This window comes from Pongo pygmaeus, chromosome 1 (genome assembly GCF_028885625.2).
Source record: "Pongo pygmaeus isolate AG05252 chromosome 1, NHGRI_mPonPyg2-v2.0_pri, whole genome shotgun sequence".
NCBI lineage: Eukaryota > Metazoa > Chordata > Mammalia > Primates > Hominidae > Pongo > Pongo pygmaeus.
In genome coordinates, this window is record NC_072373.2 from 185,063,655 (window position 1) to 185,075,923 (window position 12,269).

The window sequence follows — 12,269 nt, forward strand, 5'->3', positions numbered from 1 at the left end:
CCTGGGCTCAAGCAATCCACCTCAGCTTCCCAACTAGCTGGGACCACAGGCTTGAGCCACCAAGCCCAGTTAATTTTTTTTTGTATTTTTTGTAGAGATAGTGTCTCACTATGTTGCCCAGGCTGGTCTCGAACTCCTGGACTTAAGCAATCCTCCTGCCTTGGCCTCCCAAAGTATTGGGATTATAGGCATGAACCACTGTGCCTGGCCTTTTAGAGCTCTTTTAATTCATTGGCTAACTTAATTTCTAGGTATTTAATTTTATTTGGAGCTACTATAAATTGGATTACTTTTTGGTTTCTTTTTCAGATTGTTCACTGTTGGCATATAGAAATGCTACTGATTTTTGTATGTTGATTTTGTATGCTGTAACTTTTCTGAATTTCTCGGTTCTAATAGTTTTTTTAGTGTAGTCTTTAGGTTTTTCCAAATACAAGATCATATCATCTACAGACAAGAATAATTTGGCTTCTTCCTTTCCAGTTTGGATGCCCTTTATTTCTTTCTCTTGTCTGATTGTTCTAGCTAGGATGTCCAGTACTATGTTGAATAACAGTGGTGAAAGTGGGCATCCTTTTTGTGTTCCATATCCCAGAGGAAAGACTTTCAGTTTTTCTCCATTCAGTATGATACTAGCTTTGGGTCTGTCATATATGGCTTTTTGAGCTATGTTCTTCCTTCTATACCTAGTTTTTTGAGGGTTTTTATTATGAAGAGATGTTGAATTTTATCAAATGCTTTTTCAGCATCAATTGAAATGATCATATGGTTTTTGTCCCTCATTCTGTTGATATAATGTATCACATTGATTGATTTACATATGTTGAACTATCCTTACATCCCAGGGATAAATCCTGGTTGGTCAGGATGAATGATCTTTTCATGGGTTTTGCCATTTTGCTAAAATCTTAGTGTGACAGTTTTCAGATGATGGAAAAATAAGAAGAGTGACTTTCAGCTGGAGAGTTTTATTAAAACACAGATGTCTTCTGTAAATAGAGTTAGAAAAATACTACCAGTGAGCTCTTTGTTTATAAATGTTTCTTTTAACTTATCCATGCAGGATCTGAAATGGAAAGCTACTTCTCTTTCATCAGTCAAGAGGTACATTACAACAGAATCATTGATGCACTGAGAAGAGAGCTGGGTTCCAAATCTCACTCAGTGATCTAGGAGAGGAGAGGCAGCCAGTGTTCTGCCTGCCTTAGTTTTTCCAATCAGGGTTCCTGTGGCTCTTTGTGTTTTGGCCCGGCCTCCCCCTCAACAGCCTTCCCTCTTCTGCCTGGCCACTCTGAAACACTGTTTGAATTCTAAGATAAGCTGTGATGTCTGACCTGTATTAATAGCTATGATAAACTTATGGAGCTATTGTCATTTCAAGGAGCTTTCAGATATTGAAGAGTTTAAGTAAGTTGTCATGTTTTCTTTTGGAATTCCCATTTGGTCAAGTATAGCATACTGAAATGATACTCCTGAAGTTCATAGGATGATGACATTTTTGCATAGTAAAGTCCCTGTTGTGCAAGATATAAAATGAATTTTTTTTAACGAGAAGATCTTTGTGACTTCATGATTTTTCTACTGCCTCATTCATAATTCCTAAGCAGGAAACACACATATCTCAGTTTAGCTTCTTTGAATCATACAAAATGTTTTGTCTGGTGGTCTTATTTTGCTACCAATGAGACCACATTTACAGGGTGAAAACAATCTTTTCTCAAGTAAAGTGTTATAGTTTATGAAACCTGTGGAGTGTGCATTGAAATGATAAATAACATTTACACATGCACAATAGATTGAGTTCTATAGAGGGCGAATGCTTTTAGAAGTAGACTTTCCTCTGTGCATATGGGTAATAGTGTGAGTGGTGTGGCCCATGTTCGTTGTATTTAACTTGAGTATGTTTAAATGATTATAAGGTGCTTTGGGTAGAGTTACTACAATATTAGCTCTAAAAGGTTTGCAGACTTCTTTCTATATTTAGCATGAAATTTTTTTTATAGATTTTTTTTTTTTTTGTCTTGAGATGGAGTCTCGCTCTGTCGCCCAGGCTAGAGTGCAGTGCACAATCTCCACTCACTGCAGGCTCCGCCTCCCGGGCTCACGCCATTCTCCTGGCTCAGCCTCCCGAGTAGCTGGGACTACGGGTGCCTGCCACCATGCCCAGCTAACTTGTTGTGTTTTTAGTAGAGACGGGGTTTCACCATGTCAGCCAGGCTGGTCTCGATTTCCTGACCTCGTGATCTGTCCACCTTGACCTCCCAAAGTCCTGGGATTACAGGCGTGAGCCACTGTGCCCAGCCTATAGATTTTTATGGTACTTGGGGGAGACTTTGAGTATGTGGGTTTAGCATCTTATAAAGACAGTTTCATTAAGTGTTATATAAGGCTCATGCATATATCTTCTTTTTGTACACTTAGAATGCCACAGAAGGGACTCTTTTCTGTTGGTGTCTTAAGACTCACCAAGGTCAGCCATGAGGAATCAGCTTAAAAATTTTCCCTCATTTTTTTTTTCTAAGGTATTAAAAACAGGCCAGGCACGGTGGTTCACGCCTGTAATCCCAGCACTTTGGGAGGCCAAGGCTGGTGGATCACAAGGTCAGGAGTTCGAGACCAGCCTGGCCAACATGGTGAAACTCCGTCTCTACTAAAAATACAAAAATTAGCTGGGCGCGGTGGCAGGCGCTTGTAATCCCAGCTACTCGGGAGGCTTAGGCAGGAGAATTGCTTGAACCCGGGAGGTGGAGGTTGCAGTGAGCCGAGATCACACCACTGCACTCTAGCCTGGGTGACAGAGCAAGACTCTGTCTCAAAAAACAAAACAAAACAAAACAAAACAAAAAAAACAACAACAAAGCTGGGCATGGTGGCTCACATCTGTAATCCCAGTACTTTGGGAGGCCGAGGCAGTCGGATCACCTGAGGTCAAGAGTTTGAGACCAGCCTGGCCAACATGGTGAAACCCTGTCTCTACTAAAAATACAAAAATTAGCTGAGTGTGTTGGCACATGCCTGTAATCCCAGCTACTCAGGAGGCTGAGGCAGGAGAATCACTTGAACCTGGGAGGTGGAGGTTGCAGTGAGCCGAGATTGTGCCACTACACTCCAGTCTGGGTGACACAGTGAGACCCTGTCTCAAACAAAAACAACAACAGCAACAAACCAGACATGATTTCTTTTATTTCTTTCTTCATTTTTTTCTTTATTTCTTCTAAAAAAAAGAAAAAATGGGATACATGTGCAGAACATGCAGGTTTGTGCCATGGTGGTTTGCTGTACCTATTGACTAAGTTCTAAGTTCCCTTCCTTCACCCACCACCCGCTAACAGGCCCTGGTGCGTGTTGTTTCCCTCTCTGTCCATGTGTTCTCAATGTTCAACTCCCCCTTATGAGTGAAAACATGCAGTGTTGGTTTTCTGTTCCTGTGTTAATTTGCTGAGGATGATGGCTTCCAGCTTCATTTATGTCCCTGCAAAGGACATGACCTCATTCCTTTTTATGGCTGCATAGTATTCCATGGTGTATATCAGACGTGTTTTCTTGAGATGTTATTAACAATGTTTTTCTGGCCAACTCAATGTGAAATAATACTGGTCTCGGGTAGAATAATTCATCTTCATTCATGGAAGTGATACTTTAATGTAATTAGATGTATATTTTATCTAAAGTGGCACAAAAATATCTTGGCATATTGTACATTTGGAGATGTTGACCTCACATATAACTATTGCCCTTGACCCTCTTTTCTTGTTCTATTTAATATTCTAGGTACGACACCGAGCTTCTGGTCAGGTGATGGCTCTTAAGATGAACACGTTGAGCAGTAACCGGGCAAACATGCTGAAAGAAGTACAGCTCATGAATAGACTCTCCCATCCCAACATCCTTAGGTAATAGCTTTTCCTTCCTTCTCATCAATGAGAAAACTGAAACATTGGAGGCTTGCTAGAATAGCACTAATAGCAAAAAAAGGAGGGATTCAGGATTTATCAGGCTGAATCTATCTTGCTGGGATTTAGTGGTACTCTAGGTCGTTTTCTGCCCATTGAGACTTAATTTATTGATAATTAACTGCATTTAATAAAGCAACTTCCTCTATCTCTTAAGTTGCTTTACTCTCATTAGAACATTAGTAGCAGCTCATTAGAACAGTTGTTTTCTATTGCTGACTGGTAATTTATCAAAGAGGAGAGATTGGTCTTTATGTGGTTATTTAATTTTCCTGATTACTTTTTGGGAAACAACTGTAATTAAATCAATGAGTGGCAATAAATGTAAAATTACACCCTCAAATTATCTATCCTTAACTTTTAGCACTCACTTGAGGAGACACATTTTGCCTTTGAGAATTGTTATTTTTTTGAGATAGGGTCTCACTCTGTCACCCAGGCTGGGGTATAGTGGCATGATCATGGTTCACTGCAGCCTTGACCTCCCAATTGATCTTCCCCACCTCAGACCCCTGAGCAGCTGGAACTACAGGCGCACCACCACATCCAGCTAATTTTCACATTTTTTGTAAAGTCAGAGTTCCACCATTTGCCCAGGCTGGTCTCAAGTTCCTGGGCTCAAGCAATTCACCCTCCTTGGCCTCCCAAAGTGGAGAATTATTTTTATAAGTTTATATAATTGTCACTTTTTAATAATCCGTATCTGAATCTTTCTTGCTTTAATTATTTTGATATTTTAGTCAGGCAAGTATATTTTCTTTTTAAAAAAAATTTTGGCTGGGCACGATGGCTCACGCCTGTAATCCCAGCACTTTGGGAGGCCGAGGTGGGCGGATCATGAGGTCAGGAGATTGAGACCATCCTGGCTAACATGGTGAAGCCCCATCTCTACTAAAAATACAAAAAAAGAGTTAGCCGGGCGTGGTGGCACGTGCCTGTAGTCCCAGCTACTTGGGAGGCTGAGGCAGGAGAATTGCTTGAACCCGGGAAGCTGAGGTTCCCTTTGGGAACCTAGTGCAGTGAGCCGAGATTGCGCTACTGCACTCCAGCCAGGGTGACAGAGCGAGACTCTGTCTCAAAAAAAAAAAAAAAAAAAAAAAAAATTTTATTTGGCCAGGCATGATGGCTCAAGCCTGTAATCTTAGTACTTTGGGAGGCCAAGGTGGGTGGATCTCTTGAGCCTAGGAGTTTAAGACCAGCCTGGGCAACATGGTGAAACCCATCTCTACAAACAACAACAACAACAAACAACCAAAAAAATTAGCCAGGTATAATGGCATGTGCCTGTAGTTTCAGCTACTCGGGAGGCTGAGGTGGGAGGATCTCTTGAGCCAATAGTTGACAGCTACAGTGAGCCATGATCGCAGCACTTCACTCCAGCCTGAGTGACAGAGTGAGACCCTATCTTAAAAACAAAAATTATTTTATTAAAAAAATTTTTTTTAAATGAAACAAGGTCTCACTGTGTTGTTCAGGCTGGGATTACAGGTGTGATCCACCACACCTGGCCAGTATATTTTTAAATGAGACCAAATAAGACAATTTAATTCAATGTAAATTTAGTTAGGGTTTATGTGCAGGATGCTTTGTAAAGTTTAAAGTACTATTTACTCAGGGTCATTTATTGCTAATTTTTGTATGTTTATATTAGGCTAGAGAGAACTCATGGCTTAAATATGACTTACATGTTTGGTCAATGGTATTAAATTATGGAATTAAATTATACTGCTTACTTGAAACTTTTTATCCTTATACAGAATTATTGGCTTCCTAGTCTACTACAAAAATATTCAGCCAGTATTTTTATTGTGGTGACTTTCTTTCAAATTTATAAGTCAAATTAACACTTTTTTTTTTGAGACGGAGTTTTACTCTTGTCGCCCAGGCTGGAGTGCAATGGCTCGAGCTCAGCTCACTGCAACCTCCACCTCCCAGGTTCAAGCGATTCTCTTGCCTCAGCCTCCCAAGTAGCTGGGATTACAGGTGCTTGCCATCACACCCGGCTAATTTTTGTATTTTTAGTAGAGATGGGGTTTTACCACATTGGCCAGGCTTGTCTTGAACTCCTGACCTCAGGTAATCCACTTGCGTCGGCCTCCCAAAGTTCTGGGATTACAGGTGTGAGCCACCGCACCTGGCCAGATTAACACATTTTTTGAGCATCTACTATATGCCTGGTGATATATTCAGACATCAGAAAGGTATCAAGATATATATAAAATAGAGTGTCTGCTAGCAAGGAATTTATACTTTACCTGCTCTACTTACCTTGATGGAAAGAGAACTAATAAATTAACTAAGACACCACCATTTGAGTAGAATAAACTCTTAAGTGCCATAGGAGTTCAAATGAGTGAGGGGTCATATTGACTTTGAAGAGTCAGGGAAGTCTGGGCACGATGGCTCACACCTGTAATCCCAGCACTTTGGGAGGCTGAGGCAGGCAGATCACAAGGTCAAGAGTTCGAGACCATCCTGGCCAACATAGTGAAACCCCATCTCTACTAAAAATACAAAAATTAGCTGGGTGTGGTAGCATGCACCTGTAGTCCCAGCTACTCGGGAGGCTGAGGCAGGAGAAGCTCTTAAACCTGGGAGGCAGAGGTTTCAGTGAGCTGAGATTATGCCACTGTATTCCAGCCTGGCGACAGAGCAAGACTCTGTCTCAAAAAAAAAAAAAAAAAAAAAAAAAGGGTCAGGGAAGCCTTCTAGGAGGGGACTTTAACTGGACTTTGAATTTTTTAACAAATTACTTTTAATTTTTGTGATTACATAGTAAGTATATCTACTTATGGGTTACATAAAATATTTTGATGCAGGCATGTCATGCATAATAATGAACCTTGATTTTTAAAAGGATTTTAGAAGATAGGGGAGGAACTCAGAGCAAACAGTGATATAGAAAGCACAGAAACACCGCGTGTTCTCACTCATAGATGGGAATTGAACAATGAGAACACATGGACACAGGAAGGGGAACATCACACTCTGGGGACTGTTGTGGGGTGGGGGAAGGTGGGAGGGATAGCATTAGGAGATATACCTAATGCTAAATGGCAAGTTAATGGGTGCAGCACACCAGCATGGCACATGTATACATTTGTAACAAACCTGCACATTGTGCACATGTACCCTAAAACTTAAAGTATAATAATAATATAATAAAAAAAAGAAAACACAGATATAAAAATGCAAAGCTTTTTGAGGAGTCAGTGAATAAAATCCTATTTGGCTAATAATGACAATAATAATAATGACCATTTATTGAAGGCATGTTGTATACTGGGTGTGTTACTTATTTAAAGATTTCATCTTCACACTCACTCTCCATTGAGGCCAAGAGATTATGTATGGGCCAAAGTCTCCTCTAAGGCCTGTGTTCTTTCTACCAGGTTTATCTTAGAAGAACTGAGGATTTGATAGGATAGTATTGGTAGATAAAGGTGGAAAAGTAGAATTGGGTCAAATTATCCAGAAATGCTTTGCATAAATCCAAAGGATTGTAGTTTATGATCTGTGATTGGATTCTGAGCAGAAACTAGAATGATAAGGTAATCGATGACAAGATGCAGAATGGTTTAGTGTTAGAGAGACTGGTAGCAAAGAGATCAGTTAGGGGGCTTCCACCATGTTTGAGAGTGAGGTAGATGAGGCTTTGATATTCTGCTTAGGAATTTTTAAGATGATCATATTTTAAGTAATATCTAGCTTAAGAAGTCATATTTTAATTTTTTTATTATTACAGAAGTGATACCTAATTGCAATGCAAACATTTAGAAAATAGAATTAGTAAGCAAAAGAAAATAAAACTTGCCCTTAATCTTAGCATGTAGGGCTAAAACTAGTATTAGCATTTTGGCATCTTTCCTGCTAATCTTTTTATTTTACCATTCCTTTTCTTACTCTCTTCACTGTGAACTGAACTAGCAAATGCATGGAAAGTTGACTTTAAATAAATTTTATTCCATTACAGCAAAATCTTTAGATATACTTGTTATATAATAAAATGGTATAGTATAACCTGAAACTGTAAAACTACTAAAAGAAAACATATGCTGGGTACGGTGGCTCACGCCTGTAATCCCAGCGCTTTGGGAGACCAAGGTGGGCAGATCACGAGGTCAGGAGATTGAGACCATCCTGGCTAATAAGGTGAAACCCTGTCTCTACTAAAAATATAAAAAATTAGCCGGGTGTGGTGGCGGGCGCCTGTAGTCCCAGCCACTCGGGAAGCTAAGGCAGGAGAATGGCGTGAACCTTGGAGGCAGAGCTTGCAGTGAGCCGAGATCGCGCCACCGCACTCCAGCCCAGGCGACAGAGTGAGACTCTGTCTCAAAAAAAAAAAGGAAACATAATAGAAAAATCTCCGTGAGATTAGATAGACAATTTTTTGGATGTGCACAAGCAACAAAAGCAAAAATAGACAAACGAGATTGCATCAAACTAAAAGCTTGGAAGGCCAAGGCAGGTGGATCACCTGAGTCGGGAGTTCGAGTCCAGCCTGACTAACATGGAGAAACCCTGTCTCTACTAAAAAATATAAAATTAGCCGGGTGTGGTGGCGCATGCCTGTAACCCCAGCTACTCAGGAGGCTGAGGCAGGAGAATCGTTTGAACCTGGGAGGCAGAGGTTGCAGTGAGCTGAGATCACGCCATTGCGCTCCAGCCTGGGCAACAAGAGCGAAACTGTCTCAAAAAACAACAACAAAAAAGAAGGAAATACTGTCATTTGGGACAACTTGGATGAACCTGGAGGATGTTACACTAAATGAAATAAGCCAGACACAGAAAGACAAATAACTCATGATCTCGTTTATGTATGAACTCTAAAAAAGTTGATCTCATAGAAGTAGAGAGAAGAGGCTGGGTGTGGTGGCTCATGCCTGTAATCCCAGCACTTTGGGAGGCTGAGGTGGGCGGATCACGAGGTCAAGAGATCGAGACCATCCTGGCTAACACGGTGAAACCCTGTCTCTACTAAAAATACAAAAAATCAGCCGGGTGTGGTGGCACACACCTGTAGTCCCAGCTACTCGGGAGGCTGAGGAAGGGGAATCACTTGAACCTGAGAGGCGGAGGTTGCAGTAAGCCGAGATCGCACCACTGCACTCCAGCCTGGGTGACAGAGCAAGACTCTGTCTCAAAAAAAAAAAAAATGTGGAGAGAAGAATGATGGTTACCAGAGGATGGGGTGAGTGGGTGGGATGGGGGAGGAAATGGGGGGATGTTGGTCAGAGACACAAAGTTTCAGTTACATAGGAGGAATACATTTCTGAAATCTGTTGCGCAGTATGGTGACTATAGTTAATAATAATGTATATTTCCAAAAACAGAAAATAGAACTGCTATATGATCCAGGAATAGGAGTAAATTTCAAATATGTCACCACAAAAAATGATGTGAGGTAATAGATATGTTAATTAGCTTGATTTAATCATTCCACACTGTATACATTTATGTTTGATCTATTTTAAAAAGTAGTAGTATAGTATGATTAAAAATGAAGGCTTTAGGTTGGGTGTGCTCACACCTGTAATCCCAGCACTTTGGGAAGCTGAGGCAGACAGATCCCTTGAGCTCACAAGTTCAAGACCAGCCTGGGCAACATGGTGAAACCATGTTTTCTTTTGTATTTTTTGTAGAGAAAACATGGTTTTTGTAGAGAAAACCATGTTTTCTCTACAAAAAATACAAAAATTAGCTGGGCATGGTGGTGTGCGCCTGTAGCCCTAGAGACTTTAGAGGCTGAGGTGGGAGGATGGCGTGAGCCTAGGAGGCAGAACTTGCAGTGAGCCAAGATCATACCACTTCACTCCAGCCTAGGTGATAGAGCCAGAGCTTGTCAAAAAAAAAAAAAAAAAAAAAAGAAGGCTCTAGATTAGAGGTGCCCAATCTTTTGGCTTCCCTGGGCCATATTGGAAGAAGAATTATCTGGGGTCCAATATAAAATACACTAACACTAACAATAGCTGATGAGCTAAAACAAACAATTGCAAAAAAAAAAATCTCATAATGTTTTAAGAAAGTTTATGAATTTGTGTTGTGCCACATTCAAAGCCATTTTGGGCTACATGTGGTCCATGGGCTGTGGGTTAGACAAGCTTGCTCTAGATTCTAGATCAAACTGCCTGGATTCAAATCCTGGATCTTGGGAAAGTTTAGTTAACCTCTCTAAGCCTTAGTTTTCCCATCTATAAAATGAGGGTAATGACAGTAAATATTTTATGGAGTTGTTATTGAAGATTAATTAAATTAGTACATGTAAATCACTTAGAATAGTACCTGGTATGTGGTAAGTGCTCAGTAAATGTTAGCTGTTATTATTAGTTTCTTTTCCTCTGGCTGCTTCTTTCAGTGGCCTATTATAGCCTTTGTTGTTGTTGTTGTTATTTAGTTTTTATTTCATAATCATAAACTTAACTCAACTCTGCAATCCAGCTAGGCATGGAAGGGAACAAGGAAAACATGAAACCCAAAGGGAACTGCAGTGAGAGCACAAAGATTTTGGGATACTGCGAGCAAATGGGGTGGAGGAGTGCTCTCCTGAGCTACAGAAGGAATGGTCTGGTGGTTAAGATAAAACACAAGTCAAATTTATTAGAGTTGTCCACAGTCAGCAATGGTGATCTTCTTGCTGGTCTTGCCATTCCCAGACCCAAACTGCCCCATGGCCTCCACAATATTCATGCCTTCTTTCACCTTGCCAAAGACCACATGCTTGCCATCCAACCGGACACATAAACCCTGGAATAACTCTGTGAAAGCAGGAACCCTTATAACCAAATCCTTTCTCTCCAGTGGTCAGAGCACAAAAGTTTTCTGTTGTCTTTGGAACCTTGTCTGCAAACAGCTCGAAGGAGACGTGGCCCAAGGGCTCGCCGTTTGACTGTGATGTTGAAGAACATGGTGGGGTTGACCATGGCTGATAGTACGGGGCTCCCGGCGGTGGCAGCGGTGTCCGCAAATCACCTATCTTTTTTTTATTCATTTACTCACCAAACACTTGTTGAGTGCCTACTGCTGCTTTTAATAGATTCAACGGTTTTCTACTAAAGCATTGCTGTCCAATAGAACCTTCTGCAGTGATGGAAATGTTCTATATTTCTGCTGTCCAATAGCCACATGTGGCTAATAAGCACAGAAATATGGCTAATGCAAACAAGAAATTAAAATTTTATTTGAATTGGTTTAAATTTAAATTGCCACATGAAGCTAGTGCCTACTGTATTTGATAATGCTGGGCTACCTACATCTTTGCCTTTGCTTTGCTATGGGTATATGTGTTCCAGCCTAGAAACATGTAGGGTTGTGATGAGACCAACATTACCATTCCTATTCCATATCTCCTTGATGTACTTTCTTAGCTTATCTCCTTTTGATCCTATTGCTTAGGAATGATCCCCACCTCTACCCTCATCCCCCTTAACTTAAAAAAGTAATGTTCTTTGCTCTCAGCCAAGTTTTCTAATGTATGAAAGGTAGCATTCAGTCTATCTAAATCTTCCCAATAAGCCCACAAATGAGATGATATATATAAAGCCTCTGGCACAGGAACTGTCACACTGCAAGTATAATACATGAGAATGATAATTATTGTTAACCACGTGGGTTTGCCCTCTGATGGTGACCATTTTTGTTCTGCATAAGCCATCTGTCTCAAATATACTGTGGTTTAAAAGCCTGAAAGTGGATTACTTTTTAAAAGAAGCTTCTAATTATTTATATCATTTATGTTTTTATGTCTTCACTTTCACTATATATTTTGAATACAACAAAAGGAAATTATTCTAACCAGTGGCCTAGAGCAAACAAAGTCCTCTTGGCTTTGTTACCCAGAGGAGTATTAATGTAATAGAATCATTTATTATACTTCCCTGTGACTCCTTAAATGCCAAACTAAGCATGACTATGTTTTATTCTCAAGGTTCTTAGAATTCGTATTTTCTAAATGCTTTCTGGTTGTCTTAGCAATTTGCTGTTAATACTTAACGATTTAAATTTTTTGGTTACTATTTGTTAGTATGGCTCTTAGTCTATTTTCAAGCTGTAAACATTATAAGCTTTCTTTTATAGGTGCAGAAGTATGAACCAGAGTTTTTCCCCAAATTGAGATTAGATCTACATTGGGAAGAATCCATCTCTTGGAACCATAGGATTACACAGATGTGCCTTCTCAGGTGCTGGCCCTGGATGGGAGGTTGCTGAGTAGATGAGACTTCTGTTCTCTTGGCTTCATCTAGTCAGAACAGTTCCACTTTTTATCTTTTTTATATTGAACTTCTGTATAAGAGTTTTGAAGAAAAGGTCTCTTGCTTA

The 12,269-nt window shown here is 40.2% G+C and overlaps 1 protein-coding gene across 3 annotated transcripts in view; it reads left to right on the forward strand.

The window, feature by feature from the left end:
- TESK2 (testis associated actin remodelling kinase 2) overlaps positions 1–12,269 on the forward strand; it is a 149,912-nt gene that overhangs the window by 65,921 nt on the left and 71,722 nt on the right. For all 3 annotated transcript variants that reach the window (XM_054490120.2, XM_054490140.2, XM_063665330.1), the window contains exon 3: positions 3,772–3,893. In XM_054490120.2, the coding sequence (XP_054346095.1) occupies positions 3,772–3,893 (122 nt within the window). The remainder of the gene's footprint in view (positions 1–3,771; positions 3,894–12,269) is intronic.